Here is a 20,154-nt window from a genome sequence, read left to right on the forward strand (position 1 = left end):
ATTCCCAATATACTTTACAAGCCCAGGAACGAGGGAGAGGCTCTTGATGTATAGGATAAATAAGTCTTTGTGGACTGAAGACTTTGTGGTCTTCAGTGGTTGCGTAGAGAGATGCAGGGTGGCAGTGACCGATGGCCTGGGGCAAGAATAGCCTTGGCTACTTGTCTTTTCATGTCTGATATTATGAGGCATTTCCTGTGGTAATAACAGCAGAGTGTAATATTTCTTTTTTTTTTTTTCAATTAACATACCTGTCTTTGCTTAGTCATTTAGTGTGTACCTTTCCATCTCTGGTACGGTATTTAAAAATATTTTATTTTAATAAAAAGGGAAATGCTAACAAAATGTTAGTTTGTATATTTGCATACAGATTTGAGTTTATTTTGCAAAGTTTTGACTGTTTAATATTTACTAATAATAATACATTTTATTTGTATAGTGCCTTTCCCATACTCGAGGCACTTAATTAAAACTACACATACAATACCTTTTATGAAGATTTCAAACTAAGAATATTGTGTAATGTAACCTGTATCACACTATGAATTTTTAGGTGGGATAAGTACATTAGTAGATGCTTCAGCATGTTTGTTTATCGAGCATGAATACTGTGCTTTTGAATCTGTGTTCATAAATACTCCTGGAGATTCAGAATTTTTAATAATGTTTTAGTAATAGTGCCATAGGTATTTAAAGTTGACAATGTTGGTACAGGATAAAAAAAGTGGACTGTAATACTCTAGCATTAGTGTCTTGGTGTTAAGTGTTAATATCTACTTGTATTGTTTTCTCATTTTCTTAAGCCATTTTCAGTCAGTAGACCCTGCTGTAAAGGAAGACACCTTGGAATTACTGATTCAAGGTACACATTTGTTTCTACTTTATTATTTTGAGATCTGTTAAGTTTAAAGGATAACTTCGTTCATTTTATCACAGATTTGGCATGTTTTCATTTACTTTAAGTGAAACTTAAATAGTAAACTTTCAAAGCGACTTTCAGTGGGATAGCAGAGCAATTATAAAATAAAAGTTTGAAGACTTGCATAATCTCCACAATGAGGCAGAAAATGTTAGTTGTATTTGCATCTTAAGGCTGGGTATCCACCATAATTAAAGGATAAGTGTCTGTCTGTGTCTCCATCATTACAAAAGATGGCACATCACAAGCATTTCTGTTAACAAAATGTGCTGCATTTGTTCACTGCAATAGATGGCACATCATAAAAATTAACACTGCTTTTACAAATCCCAAACCAAATGGCATACAATGGAGATGCACATTGCACAATACACTGCAAACATTATAACTGAGGTCTGTGTTGATTATTTAGATTTCAATCTATCTTAAATAGGTAGCACAGCTATTTTGATCAAAGTGGTTATACAAAATGTCGTCTTTTATGAAGTAGTTTTATTCCTCATTCCTTTTGGTTTTTGTGCCTGACAAATTATTTTGAAAGTAAACTTACAAATTTGTATGATATTGTTAATTTAAGCAGTGTGTTACTTAAACCATCACTATTTCAAACTGAATGCAACATTGAGAGAACCTTAAATCTGGTTTTTAGTCTTGCCACATAAGCCAACATTCACTAGATTGTTGCCATTACTGACTGAGGGAAAGAAATTAAGAAGTCTGTTTGTAGAGACTGATGTAATAAAGCTAACAGCCTGTAGCACCAGTGATGGTGTACACTAGGGCATCTTCTGTGACAAAACTACATTTTTCCTCTTATGCTTTGATTTGTAGTACTGATGGTAATAAGTTTTTAACAAGTGTGTCCTCTTTGGACATTTTGATTATACGACTGGATAACTGATAAAAAGATAATGCATCCTGAGTAACTTTTTTTTTTTTTTTTTATGGTAATATGTATGTTTTAATATTGTTTGCAGCTATTTAGTATTTACCCTTGACAGGTCTACACTGACTCTCGTATCATACATTTTGTGATCTTTGTTATCGATGAAAACATTAAATGCTATAGAACAGGATAAGTAATTGATCAGAATCGGAATTCACTTTATTGGCCAGGTACACTAATGTGTAGTAGGAATTTGTCTTGATAGTACTGATGCAACATATAAGAACATCACAGAATAAATAGATAAAATATAAGGCAATAAACATATAAAATGATAAAATATAATATGGCAAACAACGGTACAAAAGAGATTTAGAATTAAAATGTCCATGCAGTCTAGTGTGCAGGTATACATTGATACAGAGTAGAAGCTCAGACCTGATTAGTAAGAGTAATCGCATATGGAAAAAACTGAAGGGAATCCTTTGGAACAGGTGATGCCCTGGGTGAGTCAAATCAGCAATGATCTTTGCTTCCCTCTTCCTTACCCTGGACTCGAAAAGGACTTTATTGTGTAATAAGTTGCAGCACGAAACCAGACAGTTCTAGATATTGTCAGAATGGACTAAATAATGGCTGTGTGGAATTGGACCAATATTGTTTGGGGGAAGATTGAATTTCCCCAGCTGACACAAAAAGAACATTCTCTGATGGGCTTTCTTAATATTTCATGTGATGTTTTTGTACCACTTAAGGTTTTGTGACAGCATAGAGCACAGAAACTTAAATGATTCTGTCATCCCAATGGCTGAGCCGTTTATAGCAAGTGATAGGTGAGCAGGTGACGGTTTCCTGAAATATGAGTTTTTTAATGTTAAGGTCCAAATTGTTATGGCTGAACCACAATGTTAGTTTCCGCCTCTTGTCTGTATATGGACTCCTCATTCTTTGAAATGAGATCTATTGGTGTTATGTCACCTGCAAATTTAAGATGTTTTACAAACGAATTGCCAATGGTATAGTCATTTGTATAAAGTGAGAGGAGTAATGGGTAAAGGACAAATTCCTGTGGTGCACCAGTCTTTTTCTGACTTTCTGCTGTTTCCGTTAGTGGTCGCCACAGCAGGTTATCGGTTTCCATATTTTCCTATCCTCCTACATCTTCCTCTGTAACACCAACCCCCCATAGGCTCATCTACTGTCAGCAGACAGATCCATAAACCTCTTCTTAGGCTTTCTTTTCTTCTTACCTGGCAGCTCTATCATTAGCACCCTTCTCCCAATATACCCAGCATCTCTCCTTTGCACATGTCCAAAACAAATGCAATCTTCCTCTCTGGCTTTGACCCTCTAATGTATTCATTTCTAATCCTGTCCATCCTCATCGCACCCAATGCAAATCTTAGAGCTAGAGATGGCATAGTTAAAGATGCTGTCTCCTGTCTTTTCATTAGTACCACGGTCTCCAACCCTTATAACATAGCTTGTCTCATTACCATCTTGTAGACCTTCCCTTTCACTCTTGCTGGAACCTGTCTGTCACAAATCACTCCTGACACTCTTCTCCACCCTACCTGCACTCTCTTCCTCACCTGTCTTCCACACTCCCTTTTGCTCTGTACTGTTGATCCCAAGTATTTAAAACTCATCCACCCTCGCCAACTCTGCTCCCAGCATCCTCATCATTCCTCTGACCGCCCCCTTATGCACACATGTATTCTGTCTTGCTTCTCCTGACCATTTCTCTCCTCTCCAGGGTATATCTTCACTTCTCCAGAGTCTCCTCACTTGTCTCCTGCTCCCTACTACTTACATATCACAATGTCATCCGCAAACATCATAGTCCATGGGGACTCTTGTTTAATCTCGTCTGTCTACTTGCCCATCACCATTGCAAATAAGAAAGGGCTCTGAGCCGATCCCTGGTGTAATCCCACCTCAACATTAAATGATTCCATCATTCCTACTGCAGACCTCGCCACTGTCACACTTCCCTCATACATATCCTTTACCACTCTTACATATGTCTTTTCCACTCCTGGCTTCCTCATACAATACCACAACTCCTCTCTAGGCACCCTTGTTATGCTTTCTCCAAGTCCACAAAGACTCAATGCAACTCCTTATCTTCTGACCTTCTCTATATTTCCCCATCAACACCCTCAGAGCAAACATCACATCTGTAATGCTCTTTCCCAGCATGAACCATACTGCTGCTCACTAATCATCACCTCCCTTCTTAAACTAGCTTCCACTTCTCTCTCCTAATTTCATGTTGTGGCTGTGCAGTTTTATCCCTCTGTAGTTACTATAGCTCTACACATCACCCTTATTCTTAAGTCTGTACCACTGCACTACTTCTCCACTTCTCAGGTATCTTCATTTTTTAAGATTGCGTTGCACAATCTGATTAAAAAAATTCCACTGCCATCTCTCCTAAACATCTCCATTCTTGCACAGGTATGTCCTCTGGACCAACAGCCTTCCCATTCTTCATAGCTGTCCTTACCTACTCCTTGCTAATCCATTACACTTCCTGGTTCATTATCTTCATATCATCCAACCTTCTCTGTCTTTCTAGTCATTCATCCTCTCAAAGTACTCTTTCCATCTATTCAACACAGCTCTCCTCATTTATGAGTATGTTTCCATCATTATCCTTTATCACCCTAACCTGCTGCTAATCTTTCCTAGCTCAGCCCCTCTGCCTAGCCAGTTGGTACAGGTCATTTGCTCCGTCCTTGGTGTCTAGCCTCTGGCACAACTCATCATACACATGATCTTTAGCCTTTGCAACCTCTTTTCATCTTATGCCTTATTCCTTGTGCTCCTGTCTTTCTTCATCTCCGATTATCCTACTACTTCTTCACCAAAGTCTTCTTCTGTATTCTGTCCTGTACTACCCCATTCCACCAGGTTGCCTTCACCTCCTTCTTCTGTCTAGATGTCACATCAGTCACTCTTCTAGCTGACTCCTTTACCACTTTTGCTGTAGTTGCCCAGCTATCTGTTGACTCTCACTGCCACCCAGTGCCTGTCTGTTAACATTCACCTTAGTCTTCCTTTTTCAACTTCCACCATTTGATCCTTGGCTCTGTCCTCACACTCCTCCTCTTCTTGATCTCCACTCTCATCCTACAGACCACCATCCTATGCTGCCTAGCTACATTTCCCCTGCCACCACTTTGCAATCGTCTTCAGACTGTCTCTCCAGCAAAGGATGTAGTTATCTTCCTCCACTCTTGTATGTAACCCTATGTTCCTCCGTCTTCTTAAAATACATATCCAATATCCTGTGACCTTCTGCATTCTCTCCTTGACACCATATCTACTCATCACCTCCTCATCCCCTCTTTTCCCTTCACCACAATGTCCATTGAAAACTGCTTCAATCACCACTCTCTCTCCCTTGGGTACACTCTCCATCCAGAAATCTTTTCTCATCCGTCGCACACCCTACTTGCAGAATATATGCACTAACAACATTCATCTGCACACCTTCAATTTCCAGCTTCATAATCATCACTCTGTCATTCTTTTCACGTCTGAAACCCTCTTAACCTACTGTTCTCTGCCCCATTTCTTGTCCCATCCACACCATGGTAGAATAATTTGAACCACCTTCAATACACCTGGCCTTACTCCCCTTCCATCTGGTCTCTTGTATGCACAATATATCAGTCTTCCTTCTCTCCATCATATCGTCTAACTCTTTCCCTTTACCAGTCATACTGCCAGCATTCAAAGTTCCTATCCTCGCTTATCCTCCCCTACCCTTCCTCCTGCCTTCAGGCACACCTTCCCCCTCTTCTTCACTGTTACTAATCTACACTCCTCTTCTCAGCTTCCCTCTCCTGTCGTCCATTGCAAAAGATGTCTGCAGCTTATTCAAAAAGCAAGAATATATATATATATACACACACACACACACACACAAAATATACATTGGGCACACACACGTCTGATCCATTAACTCGTCGTACTGATGTTTGACATATTCGTCACATAAGCGATCGATATCACTTATAATAATCTGACATAAGTGTTTCGATAGTACAACACTTTTTCTCTTAATTAAAGAAAAGCCATATACAAATATATACAGAAGTAAGCAGTAAGTGGTGCAGAATTTTTCTCTATTTTTCATGACCTAATATTAACCCAATCCCAAAACGAGAAGATATAAACGTTTATATATAGTTTTATTAAAATGACAGATAAAAGATAATCATTTAGTGTTTTCATCAATGTTAAGCAATTTTACTGTTTGCAAATATGAAATATACTCTGGAGTGGAAGCTCTGAGGCTAGGGATTTGCACAGGCAATCGGAAGATTGCCAGTTCGAATCCCGTAAACGGCAAAAAAAAAAAAAAGACTCTGCTCTGTTGGGCCCTTGATCAAGGCCCTTAACTTGCAATTGCTGAGTGCTTTGAGTAATGAGAAAAGCGCTATATAAATGCAAAGAATTATTTCTTCTCACAAAGGAAAAAGTTGGCTGAGGATCCATTGCGTGTGCCCCTATCCTTTTCCAGCTTAGCAAAATATTGTATGTCCCTGATCCAATAGAATTTCAACATAAGTGTGTACTGCTTCCATTGTGCGAGTATGCAGTGGAATATTAACAAAGTAGGAAACTGCATAAAATTTACCAGCTATTTGAATAATTGTACATTATGTGGTAGAACTCCAAAAACAGCAATGAGGGATTTGGGGTCTAGGTAGGAAATTGTGAAAATTGACTGAATAAACAGTGTTGTTTTTAACTAATGCTAGAAATTAGATTTGGGCATATTTAAAGGAATAAAATGGATGATCAAGTGGGTCCCTAAAACATCTTAGACCCATACTGCTCCAAGTACCAAAAGTTGAGTCTTGGAGTGAGGGTGCAAAATCTGATTTGAAACTAGAAATCTTTTAAATCACAGCTCTGTGGTCCAGGGCAGAAGTGTGTTTGTGCCTGTGTGTTTGGAGAAGGACAGGGCAACTACCAGAGATAGTGTGAGTAGTAGTGGAACATTGTCCTCTGCTTTGCTTTACACTTGCTTAAATAATTTACATGTTTTCTTCCTAATTGCAGTTGGAAATACTACCATTTACTAGTACTCTTTTATCATAACAGAAGGAAAATGAAGTTGGTAGTTTTTTATTCTGAGTGCTCTCTGGAGGATACTTAAGTTTTAGAGTTTGTTCCAAGATTGCCAAGACCTGTATAGAAGGCAAGTTGTGAAGCACACTGGAGAGCACTCCATATTGTAAAGGTCACTGCAACACTGCTCTGTAACAAATATTTTTCTAGTTTTTATTTGTAATATTGCATTTTCATCATGTAGGTATTTTAAGTGTGATTTTTGAACATAATCAGCTGGTGATACATAATATTTTAAGATTGTCTTATGATTTCTGGCTGATCAGCGGTGTGTGTGTGTGGTGTATGGTTGGTTGTTTTTTTGTTTTTTTTACATAAAACAAAGCTTGCCCAAATGTTTGTAGTAACTTTTGAGAAAAATGCATTAACAAAAGCAAGGTTTTGTTTTTGGTCAGGTCAGCAATCCAGCATAGTTTCTTTCAAATTAGACCTTGGTTTGCCATATTCTTTAGAGCATGCTTTTAGGGGCAATTCACGTTATGCATCATTTTCTGTGGCAGATCATTTAGAAAGTTATACAAACTTAATAGTCTTAATAGTTTAAGTGTTTCTTATTCGGTAGAATCATGTTTATGATCAAGGGACTTTTTTCTTAGTTTGATTTTACCCTTTGCCATTTCAGTTTCATTGCACTATGTTCTTCAGTAAAAGTCTGTCTGTCTGTGTCTCGGTCTCTTTACAGTAAACATTATTTAAAAATTCTTGCTTTTATTGATTCTTTAGCTGTTTCAAGCCTGTCTTCTGATCTGCCAGCTCAGTTAGATGATCCCAATAACACTGCTCAGCATCGTAAAGAGTTGCTTAATGTTGTCAAGATGAGTTGCTATCTCCTCAGTAAGCTAACTGAAGCATTTGAAAATGAGACAAGCCGAGCAGGCCTTATTACAGCTCCTAGTAAGGTGAGCAAGTTACTAGTATTAATCGGTGCAAAAAAGCTTAACCATTGTTTTTCTCCCAAATGTTTTTGTTCCTGATCTTAAGGAATATTATATATAATTGTTAATGCTCGTGTTCTAGTTTAGTTTTGTTTTATTTCACAACTTTTTTTTTTACTTGCAGTAAATCCTATGTATTTACAATATGTTCAGTAAATAATTGTATTTAAAGAAAATGTATAGAAAAAACCTGTTAAACATTTTTAATGTCTTCACCAAGTTGTGATATCTTAAGCAATACCAAATATATATGCATAAATACACAAGTAATACTGAATTTGTGGTTATTAGTATATGGATCAAGGCAATATGTATTTAAGATTAACATAATAATTATCTGCTCATCTTACAAAGTAGGAGAGGAAGACTAGTTAATGGCAGTCCTGGACCAATATTGCATATAGCCACTTTACTAGTGCTTTGTAAGTGTTACGATCAAAAGAAGCATTTCTTAAGGTCTAATTTCACAGTTTGTGACATTTAGATGTATTATAGATAGTACCTAATCCAGTATGTTGTCAGTGATCAGCAACATCTGCAGTATGAAACACTTATCCTGATCTGAGATAGTGATTATGATAGAATGAAACTTCAGCCTGCAGTGAAATGCTGGTAGGAACTGGGCATCCCTTAACACATACAGGTACATCATTTTACAGCTTTTCTGACCTTGTTGCTAAAGTTTGAAGCTCATCGTGTAGTGTTTCTTTGGAAACTGTAGAAGACCAGCATATTGTGGTCATAATGTGAACTTCGATAAGCACTGTGTATGTATTGTTTAAAGCTTTGTATATTAGAAATGAGGATGCCATTAATAATTATGGTATAAAAGATTAATCTAACAATTTTTATTGCTTAATCAGTTAAACTGACTTCACATTAGCTAAGTTTCCATCCAGTTTTTTGTGACGTTTTGTTATTGACAAACAGAATATACGTAAAAAAAATGTGCGAAATTTGCTGTCTCCAGCCTGTTTCCATCCAACTGGCTTTTTATCGATTAAAATGGTGTGCGTGATGACGTCACCCCCCCTCCACTAAACAAAGAAATGGAGAGATTATTCAGACAGTTTTTTGAAATTTGTCAGCTTACTGTTATTTCAGTTTCACAAATAATTGGAATTGTACATAATATCCGAAGACGACAGCAGAATGAAGCAGTTGCTTGTCTGATAGCCCTAGAGCTCGAAGAAAGTACCCCAGTGCGACGAAACCCACGGGTATGGGAGAGACGACGGAATAAGACCTTCTGGGAGGAGGTGGTGGAGAGACACTTCACAGAAAATCTCTGGATGCAGCATTTTAGAATGACACGGCCGACGTTTGAGATGTTGTGTGGATTCATCAGTCCTAATGTTGCGCCCATCACAGGTTGCCACCGACCACCAGTTCCAACCCAAAAGCGGATTGCCATCGCCCTTTACAAGCTGGCAACCCGCGCCGAGTACAGAGTAGTTGGAGAAACTTTCGGGGTTAGTAAAACTACCATCCATCGATGTGTATATGCTGTGTGCACCGCTATTAAAGAAAAATTAATGTGGCGTTATATCAGACTTCCGACTGTAGCGGAGGCCAATGAAATTGCATACCGCAATTCCTTGGTGCATCTTGTGCCACAGATTTACGGTGCGCTGGATGGCACGCATGTGCCTATTCTTCCCCCGACGGAAGGCTACCTCGATTACATTAATCGCAAAGGGTGGCCATCTATTGTTCTCCAGGCCCTTGTTGATGACAGGTGCATGATACGAGACATTTGCGTTGACACTCCTGGAAGTGCCCATGATGCAGCTGTGTTTGCAGCATCGGATCTGTACAGGTGAGCCTACCTTTCAACATCCCTTCTCAGTGCGATAACAACTGAATTAGTACTGTAACCTGCTTCCCTTAAGGTTTTTAATTAAAACTGAAATTTGAATTAATACAAAATAATGACGTTTAATTAAAAAAAAAAAAAAAAAACTCTTCATCAGACCATACGAACCGCTCCGCCATTCTCGTTTTGATTGCACGTGATGAAAATGTGACACACTTGTTTGTGTTAAAGCCCTTTTTTTCCGACAAAAAGTGTTTCCAATGTAGTTTTTGCGACATCTGAAGTATCGATATGGAATTTATGCGCTAAAGTTAAACGGAAAAATATGTCGACATGTACAACATTTTATCGATAATTAGCATTTCCATCGGCTATATCGGTAAAAAAATTTGAAGCGCTAAATATTTTTTCGCAAAAACTCCTTGGATGGAAACCCTGTCTATTGTGACCAAGTTTTTGGTAGGTATAGGAATGTTGCTGTATTTAAATTTTGGTTGAATAATTTTAAATATAGAACTTAAAGCAATGGAGAATATTTGGTCAAGACAGCTTCTACCTACACAGAAACTTGACTGTTTTTCTCTTGTGTTTTGAGTCGCATTGTTGCTGTATGTGATTTAGGATTACTGCTTCTAAAATTTTACAAGCCAGTGGTAGCAAGGAGATCCCTCAATAGTTTAAGCAGCCTTTTTTGTGAAGTGGTAGCAGTAGAGCCATTGCCTAGTGCAGGGGTAGGCAACGTCGGTCCTGGTGAGCCGCAGTGGCTACAGGTTTTCATTCCAACCCAATTGCTTAATTAGAAACCAATCATTGCCAATCTCAGACCTTATTTAATTTTATGGCTTGTTAGTCTGTGCAATGTAAGGCTCTTATATCGTAGATTTTTTTCCTTTCCAAAGATATCATCCAAATGATATGAAGCCTAAAACAGATCATTTTCAGTCTGTCACATTTTTCTATTAAGTGTTTTATTAAATCAAACAGTGCATGATGAACACACACAGATGTAATTGGGAAAAAAGCTAGCTGGAGAACTGCTGGCTGCTTTGTCTTTTACATCTTATTGCTAATAAGGAGCAATTAAAACACTGAATGCAGCAGTTTAAGATTGAAATAAGCAATTAAGGTTGGAGAACCTTAACAAGCGAGACCACTAAAATGAAGCATCAAAATGTCACTTAAGCAATATGTGCTTCATCAGCAATAATTGAGTTCTCGTTAAGGAACTGGGTTGGAACAAAACCTGCACATACTGCGGCTCACCAGCACCGACGTTGCCTACCCCTGGCCTAGTATAATGGGATTGTTTCAGTTTTCTCAGACCATTTTAAGTAGTAGATGAAATGTGTTTATAAATGCTGATATGCCATCTTTAAATAACAAGGCACCTGGTCATGATAACATACCGTCAGAATTATTTCTTAGCTACTTGATGGCACACTCAATTTTGGATACAGTGGAATCATCGATTGATAATAGTTTGTAGAGGTGGAAGAGTGCAGAATCAATGGATCAGAACGTTCAGAATGATTTAATGTATTAAAATATTCTCTCCATATTGACATACAATTTTGCAGGACTGCTATTTTTCCATGTGCATCTTTAACTGTTTGACACATTTGGGAGAAATGTCCACTGAACGTATTCATTAGTTGAAACAATTTTTCTTTTTTGACCAGTTGAACCAGCAGTTTCAAGTTGTTTAGCTAATTTATTCCAATATAACTTTTTAATGATGTACAGTGCATTCAGAAAGTATTCACAGCGCATCACTTTTTCCACATTTTATGTTACAGCCTTATTCCAAAATGGATTAAATTCATTTTTTTCCTCAGAATTCTACACACAACACCCCATAATAATGTAAAAAAAGTTTTTGAGGTTTTTGCAAATTTATTAAAAATAAAAAAAACTAAGAAATCCCATGTACATAAGTATTCACAGCCTTTGCTCAATACTTTGTCGACGCACCTTTGGTAGCAATTACAGCCTCAAGTCTTGTTGAATATGATGCCACAAGCTTGGCACACCTATCCTTGGCCAGTTTCACCCATTCCTCTTTGCAGCACCTCTCAAGCTCCATCAGGTTGGATGGGAAGCGTCGGTGCACAGCCATTTTAAGATCTCTCCAGAGATGTTCAATCGGATTCAAGTCTGGGCTCTGGCTGGGCCACTCAAGGACATTCACAGAGTTGTCCTGAAGCCACTCCTTTGATATCTTGGCTGAGTGCTTAGGGTCGTTGTCCTGCTGAAAGATGAACCGTCGCCCCAGTCTGAGGTCAAGAGCGCCCTGGAGCAGGTCTTCATCCAGGATGTCTCTGTACATTGCTGCAGTCATCTTTCCCTTTATCCTGACTAGTCTCCCAGTTCCTGCCACTGAAAAACATCCCCACAGCATGATGCTGCCACCAACATGACATAGGAATGGTATTGGCCTGGTGATGAGCGGTGCCTGGTTTCCTCCAAACGTGATGCCTGGCATTCACACCAGAGAGTTCAATCTTTGTCTCATCAGACCAGAGAATTTTCTTTCTCATGGTCTGAGAGTCCTTCAGGTGCCTTTTGGCAAACTCCAGGCGGGCTGCCATGTGCCTTTTACTAAGGAATGGCTTCCGTCTGGCCACTCTGCCATACAGGCCTGATTGGTGGATTGCTGCACAGACGGTTGACCCTCTGGAAGGTTCTCCTCTCTCCACAGAGGAGCTCTGACAGAGTGACCATCGGGTTCTTAGTCACCTCCCTGACCAAGGCCCTTCTCCCCAATCGCTCAGGTTTAGATGGCCGGCCAGCTCTAGGAAGAGTCCTGGTGGTTTTGAACTTCTTCCACTTACGGATGATGGAGGCCACTGTGCTCATTGGGACCTTCAAAGCAGCAGAAAATTTTCTGTAACCTTCCCCAGATTTGTGCCTCGAGACAATCCTGTCTCAGAGGTCTACAGACAATTCCTTTGACTTCATGCTTGGTTTGTGCTCTGACATGAACTGTCCACTGTGGTCTTCCAGGCCAAAACGTACTTCTCCTCCGACCCCATGGCTGTCGGAGACACTACGAAACAACCGCAGACAACTAAGAGCAGCAGAAAGAAGATGGAGGAAAACGCATCAGAACAGTGACCTCCTTTCTTTTCAATCTCTCATCAAAGTTTGCTACTGACCTAACTTCTGCCAAATCTTCCTTCTACAGAACCAAGTTTGATGAATCCATATCCAACCCTCGCAAACTTTTTGCCACTTTTTCTTCACTGCTTAAATCACCATCTCCTTCTGTCCCCCCAGCTCTCTCGCCAGAATCGAAGGTTGTTTCAGCAGCTGTGAGGATTGCCGGGTTTATTATTCTCCAATGGAGGTCTGCATTTGTTCAGTTTGATTACTGAGGTTTGCTGCAATTTGATTTGTAAAAGCCTCATTTGCATTTGGAATTTTTAGTTTATTAATGTTGAATCTAATAGGTTTATTTTCCTTTCTAAAAGATTAAAAATATATATTGACATTGGCTGTTACAAATGCATGATCAGTTACGAGTCTGTTACCCCAGTAACGACGACTATTCTGAATGTGTGACCTCCATCTATGATGAATAAAAATGTAGTCAGTTTGATTATGGTTCTTCCCATCTGGACTTGTCCATGTTGACATACGGTGTTTTTTATGTGTCGAATAGGTATTTACTGCTGTGAAGTACGTGGCACTAGCAAAATTATAGAGAAAGATAACATTTCTATAATGTGCCAAGGGCTGATTTTCCTGCCTCGATTGATCCATCTGTATACTCAGAGTTGGGCATTTAAGTCGCCTGCCATGACAAGGAAATGAGAGTTGGGGATGTGGTTAATGATATTTTGAAGTTTTTGGTAAAACCCTTTGGTTTCCAGTTGTTTGGCAGCATTTGTTGGAGAATAGACAGCTATGACATCATATATTACTCCCTTGCCTTTGAACTGTACATGTGTTAGTCTGTCTGAAACAGTATTGATTGGTATTAGTGACCTGTAGATTTTGTTGTTTTAATATGAATCCCACACCTCTCAAACCAGGTCTACCAGCTTGCCCTATCCTATGTCCAGAGTACAATACATGGATTATTGAGTTGGAGTCTGGAACATTTGTACTAAACATTCCTGTGTTTAGTAATCTAGTTTCTCTCTAGCAAAATATATCCACGTCTTTCCTCAATCATTTTTGCCAGGTGTTTGTTTCTGTTGAACAGTTTGTAATAACTTTTTATCATTCAAGTTCCCAATACGACTAATATGTGGGTTTGGCCCTAGAGAGGGCCATTGGGTTTGAGGCAGCCTTGCTGAACTGTGAATCATTTCTCAAAACCTGACAAAAGACCTGTAAGGAAAGATCAACAAAATCTGTAGTGTGCTGTTCATATGATTTTAGGCTAAAGTATATGTGAAGGCACCCACATTTCAAGCAAGAATTTATTCCCAACAACCATTCAGTATATGTGCTATTACTGCATTGCTTGCCAGGTATAGCTTACAGGGAGGCAATAGATGATTTGCAAACCCTTCTGTGAGCCATCTACTTAGGCCAGTTCTTCGGCAGTTCTATGATCCTGAAGGTATCCATTGTTGGGGGTAGTTCAGCTTGATATAATTTAAAGTCACCACTTCTCTGGGGGTACATGTTAGTATGACTCCTCAACGGAGACCTGCCTGGCTTGGGTGACCCTTCTGGTAGCTATGCTATTGCCAACATAGCTCTCTGTGTCACTGGAACACAGGTGTTCCTCTGCCACAACAAGATCTCTACCATCGGAGGTCTGTACCATTCTCCTCAGATGATACAGATCCCTCTGCTCCACATTTTTATTTTTTGATTTTACAAATCAAAAAATTAAGACGTGATTGAAGTGCACATTGTGGACTTTAAGGGTATTTTGTATGCAATTTTTTTTTTTTTTTTTTTCTTAACATGGTCAACCTCCCCACCCCCCCTTTTCAGGGTACCATAATGTTTGGGGAAGATTGGTGTCTCATCTGTTTGTGATTCCTCGGGTCTTTTTTTATTGCCTTAATAGTGCAGGCGTAAGATACCTAGGCTTGCTTCTATCTACAGACTAGATTTGGAGACACTAGTTACTGTTGTTGAACATGAGGACAAGAGCTGTGAGAATGAAAGTCAAAGAATCCACTATGAGTCTGAAAAACAAGAATAAAACATTGGTGACAATGGTAAAACCTTAGGATTACCTTAATCAACTGTCTGGAATATTATTAAGAAGAAAACACACTCTCACTATTGAGCTTGGTAATTTTAAAGAAACTGGTAGGTCAAAGAAAACTTCCACTGCTGGTTATAGAAATGCCTGCCCAACAGATCAGAAACAGTCTTCAGGAGGCAGATGTGTATATGTCAAAGATTAATCCGTAGAAGACTTCATGAACAGAAATACATTGGCCACAGTGCAACATGCAAACCACTAGATAGCCACACAAACAGGATGGCCATATTGCAGTTTGTGAAAAATACCTTTTTCTGGAATTCTGCAAGCTCTTTCTTATTGGGGAGCAATGAAACAAAGGTGAACCTGTATCAAGGTGATGCCAGGAGCAAAGTGTGGAGATTTGAGATGTCTCTAAATGCTTATTCACAGCCATATGTAGCTGCAGTTGTTGGTTTTTTTTTAATCATCCAAGAGGGCAGAATGGGCTACACCTTTTCAGCATAAAGCAGCTTAATAATGCTTACAAAGTATAAATGATACCAATCAGAATGCATATTGCATTGGAGGACATTGGGTTTACCTTAGTTTTGTCTTCAAGAGATACACAATGTACTTCACTTTTTCAGAAGCACTGTATTAAATTATATACTGCAAGTAAAACTTTGTACTTCATTCCAAAGGAACAATGTTTGACATTTTGTTATTGTAAATCAAATATAAAAACTGAGACGAGCAAGCCTGAAAATATGAACGCACATTTTTTTTTCTCCCCCTTTTCCTCATATTTACTTTCTCTGTGTTCATTGGCAGTATTTCCCTTTTTTTGTAAAGCCAACATTCTAGATATCTTAAGAACGTTATCATTCCAGTGTAATGTGGTGTTTGCTGTTGTAGCAAACAGAGTTTTTGTGTTAAACACAAATGACTTATAGCGGGACTGTAGTAAGTGAAAAGTGCATTATTTTTGCTTTAGACTTAGACAGTTTTGAGGGATGAAATGGGAGGGAAACTTTATATCATCCATCATTTTATGCACCCCATTTCGTATAACTCTACATTTTGCTCTTCCAGGGCTCTCCTTTTCATGAGCATGAGGGTGGCAGTATGGTTTTCTGTGCCTTCTTGAGTAAAGGTTTAAAGAGCACTGAAACCGTTCACTTTCAGAAGTGATACATAATCTGAGAACCAGGGTTTCACTGAGCTATGCGGTTTGTACACTTGGTTCACTCTGAATTTCAAAAGTGTGTTTCTGTTCAAAAATGCTTGGCTCCCAGCAGCGAAACAATGTCTGATGCTTTGCTGCAAAGTTTTTCAGTTTTGATCAGCTGCAAAAACTGCATTAGATTAAGGAGTTCATATTCAGAGTCTAACTGATTTTTTTTTTTTTTTTTTTTTTTATGTCACTGAAACAAAAACTTAAAAATACATGATGTTGCCATATGTTTATACAGGATTTTATCAGTGATGAATAGTTTTTTCAGATTCACAAGATGACTTAAATAGTCACAAGATGATGGCCCTGGCTTAATTTATCTGAAGGTTGAATAGATAGATAGATAGATAAGTATCTATCTATCTATGTATCTATGTATCTATCTATGTATCTATCTATCTATCTATCTATCTATCTATCTATCTATCTATCTATCTATCTATCTATCTATCTATCTATCTATCTATCTATCTATCTATCTATCTATCTATCTATCTATCTATCTATCTATCTATCTATCTATCTATCTATCTATCTATCTATCTATCTATCTATCTATCTATCTATCTATCTATCTATCTATCTATCTATCTATCTATCTATCTATCTATCTATCTATCTATCTATCTATCTATCTATCTATCTATCTATCTATCTATCTATCTATCTATCTATCTATCTATCTATCTATCTATCTATCTATCTATCTATCTATCTATCTATCTATCTATCTATCTATCTATCTATCTATCTATCTATCTATCTATCTATCTATCTATCTATCTATCTATCTATCTATCTATCTATCTATCTATCTATCTATCTATCTATCTATCTATCTATCTATCTATCTATCTATCTATCTATCTATCTATCTATCTATCTATCTATCTATCTATCTATCTATCTATCTATCTATCTATCTATCTATCTATCTATCTATCTATCTATCTATCTATCTATCTATCTATCTATCTATCTATCTATCTATCTATCTATCTATCTATCTATCTATCTATCTATCTATCTATCTATCTATCTATCTATCTATCTATCTATCTATGAATGAAGGAAGGTTTAGTGAGGTCCTCGGATCGGCTCTGGCGGAGCGCCGAGAAGACGATCGAACTTGACTATCTAGAGGAAGTAAAAGTCGTAACAAGGTTTCCGTACGTGAACCTGCGGAAGGATCATTACCGGTTGTGCCGACCCCCTGTCGTTGGACGGTTGGTCCCGAAAAAACCATTCTCGGGCCCGCTTCCCCGCACCTCTCTCCGGAGAGGCGAGGGGGCGGAAGGGGCGTCCTCCCTGGGCGTCCTTCCCCTCTCCCCCCGTTCCGCCCTCCGCGCCCGACCGCCGCCGTCCCTCGCTCTGGGAGGTGGGTGGCGCGGCGGCTGGTCCTCCCCGGGGCGCGGCCCTGGACGTGCGTGGCCTTGGAGAGGCACCGGGTGGTAGGCGCTACCCTCCCGGGCGGGCATCTATCCATCTATCCATCCATCCAACCTACCTACCTTCAGATAGTCAAGCCAGGGCCATCGAATATGTAACTGCCAGAAATAAAGTTAGCAAGTGCATTTAATAGGCTAGTCGATCGCAGTTAGCTAGCCTGTGTATTGAAACATTATTTGCCTTAAGTGTTCTTGTGAATGATAGTGGCACCTGGCAAGTATATTTAGCATATTAACTAAATATATTTGTGTGTTTTCTAAAGAAATACTGTGGTTCTAAACTCTCCCAACACCTCTCACTAGCCTAAATTTATTGAGTTAATCACTTTTACATCACTAAAAGAGCAGTTGCCTATTGTGAGGAGGTTACTTATGGTACTAATATTCTGATTTTATATTTGTGGTGTTTCCTCTTCAGGTGGTTTTGAATAGAAATTTTGCTGGTTAACTATTTAAGAGAGCAGCACTCATTTTTATCAGTGTTTTTTTCTTTTTTTCCTTTCTTTTAATTAAACTCTGACACACAGAAGAGACTTTTGGACAATATTGGCATGGACCTTGTTTTGGAGACTTTGGTCCAGATGGTGCCATGATTAGCCTGCTCAGAAACTATGTAGAGTGTCCTAAGAAGCAAGCATACATTTTCCCCACAAATTCTATCAGTTACTGATGTACAGTCCATGTTAACCTGCTTAGAAAGAGACATGGAGACTTTACAGATTTTAATTTAACATTAATGAGTTATGGAAAATCAGAACTGATGAGCTTACAATTTTGGATTTTCCATATTGATCAAATCAAAAGTCCAAAATGTTGCCCAGACCTAGGCAAGGGCTTGATCATATTGAATAGAATTAAGTTATAATCAGAATTTTATTTAGAGGAGGAGTAATTTTATGTTTTGAATATCAACACCTCAAGTGTATTTAGATATTTATAAATCAGTGTTCTTCAGTTTTGACAGTTTTATTCTAAATGTTATAAAAAATTACGTGATGGTAGGTGGAGTTAAGTGATTCTATTTAGAGATAACGTATCTATTTGTGTTGAATTTTTTTAAGATTTTTTTTTTCAATAGTGGAGAACTAATACTGGTCCGCACAATTGTCTATCGGAGCTTATTTTTGAAAGGTGTAGATAACAGTATAATTTTTTTTTTTTATATATATATATATATATATAAAGTGTCCAAGTCTCTGCATATATTATGAAACATACTGAAAACCACTAGGCATTGGAGGACGTGAAGAGATATGTCCAACAACATTTATTTATATAGCACATTTTCATACAAATGATGTAACTGAGTGTTTTACATGATGCAGAAAGAGAAAAAAGACAAACTGAATAAGAAAACAGAATTGGGGAACACTAACATAGAATTAAAGTAAGGTCCGATGGCCAGGAAGGACAGAAAACTGATTGAGATCAGTAACAGGTAAAATCACTTGCTGATTGTAAAACTGGTAGGCACATAAACCTGCAGCCACAAGGGGTCCCCAGGACTCAGTATGAAAACAGCCTTAGTAGGGTTACAACTGTTTTACTGTCTATGTAGGCAGTGACTAGAAAGGTTTCTAATAACCAAAGTAACTTTTACACATGTTAAGCACACAAAGTACAGCTTGATTTAAGTTTTGAATTTTTTTTTTTTTTGTTTGTCATTCACCACAGGGAAATAAAAAGACCAAATTTCGTAGTGTCTCGGGATTTGACTGGGATGCCGAGAGGGAGCAAGTTCTAAAAGTTCTTGTACAACTTCTTCAAATAGATATCCGTCGTCTGTGGAATTTGTCTTTGGTGGAGGAAGAATTTAGCAGGTATGGATGTTTGGGTACTTAATAAAGAGGCAAACTCTAGGAATATTGTAGTATATTTCAATCTTTTTTTCTCTCTCTCTATCTTATCTTATATATTATAATACACACACACTATAGAGGGCTTCGCATAGGCCTGTGCTATGCGCCAGCCACTTCACCTCTCTGCCACTCACATTGTAAAGAGGGGGGCTAATCGCACCCCAAGGAAACGCGGTCATTCCTCCGAAACCTTAAATGGTGACACAATGGGAAACTACTTTTTTTTTATATTTTTATTAAAACAAACCTCCTCTTCTCTGGCAATCAGCAGGTACCCTCTAAAACACATGGCGCTCTGATCTCTCTCTGAAATGTTACTCCTGAACAACCTGTGGATGATAATGTCTATTGAACAAACAGGTATCGCTAGCTAAACGGAGGCAAGGTACACTCCAACACATGGTGAAATGTACACTAACTCGAACAGAGGCTGGAGAGTGAATGAGGAAGGTCACCCCCCCCCCCCAAGCTCTCAGTCCACATCCACTCTCTTGGTTTTTCATAAATACATTGGTACCGCAAGCGAACTATGATACTTAGTGCGATGAGAGAAGTTGCAAAATCAACTAGAAAGTTCATGAAAATTATAGAAAACAACCAGATCTAAATCCGTTAAGTAATTCTCTCGTGAAAAGCAGACAGACAGACATACAGACAGAACGCGCTTGGACCACAAAACTTTTAAAACAGTTTCTTAGCGAGCACCTATGAGCCAAGGGTAACCTACATTCCAAATTGCAAGTCCCAAGACCTC

General features: G+C 38.5%; 1 protein-coding gene across 4 annotated transcripts in view; it reads left to right on the top strand.

The window, feature by feature from the left end:
• Window positions 1–20,154, top strand: part of ncapd2 (non-SMC condensin I complex, subunit D2) — a 100,945-nt gene that overhangs the window by 7,018 nt on the left and 73,773 nt on the right. For 3 of the 4 annotated variants that reach the window (XM_051931698.1, XM_028809988.2, XM_051931699.1), the window contains exons 4-6: window positions 804–862; window positions 7,677–7,852; window positions 19,216–19,361. In XM_051931698.1, coding sequence (XP_051787658.1) covers window positions 804–862; window positions 7,677–7,852; window positions 19,216–19,361 — 381 coding nt within the window. Of the gene's footprint in view, window positions 1–803; window positions 863–7,676; window positions 7,853–19,215; window positions 19,362–20,154 lie in introns of those variants that run through there. The other variant, XM_051931700.1, reaches the window with a different exon arrangement.

The sequence above is a fragment of the Erpetoichthys calabaricus genome, chromosome 9 (genome assembly GCF_900747795.2).
Source record: "Erpetoichthys calabaricus chromosome 9, fErpCal1.3, whole genome shotgun sequence".
NCBI classification, from domain to species: Eukaryota; Metazoa; Chordata; class Cladistia; order Polypteriformes; family Polypteridae; genus Erpetoichthys; species Erpetoichthys calabaricus.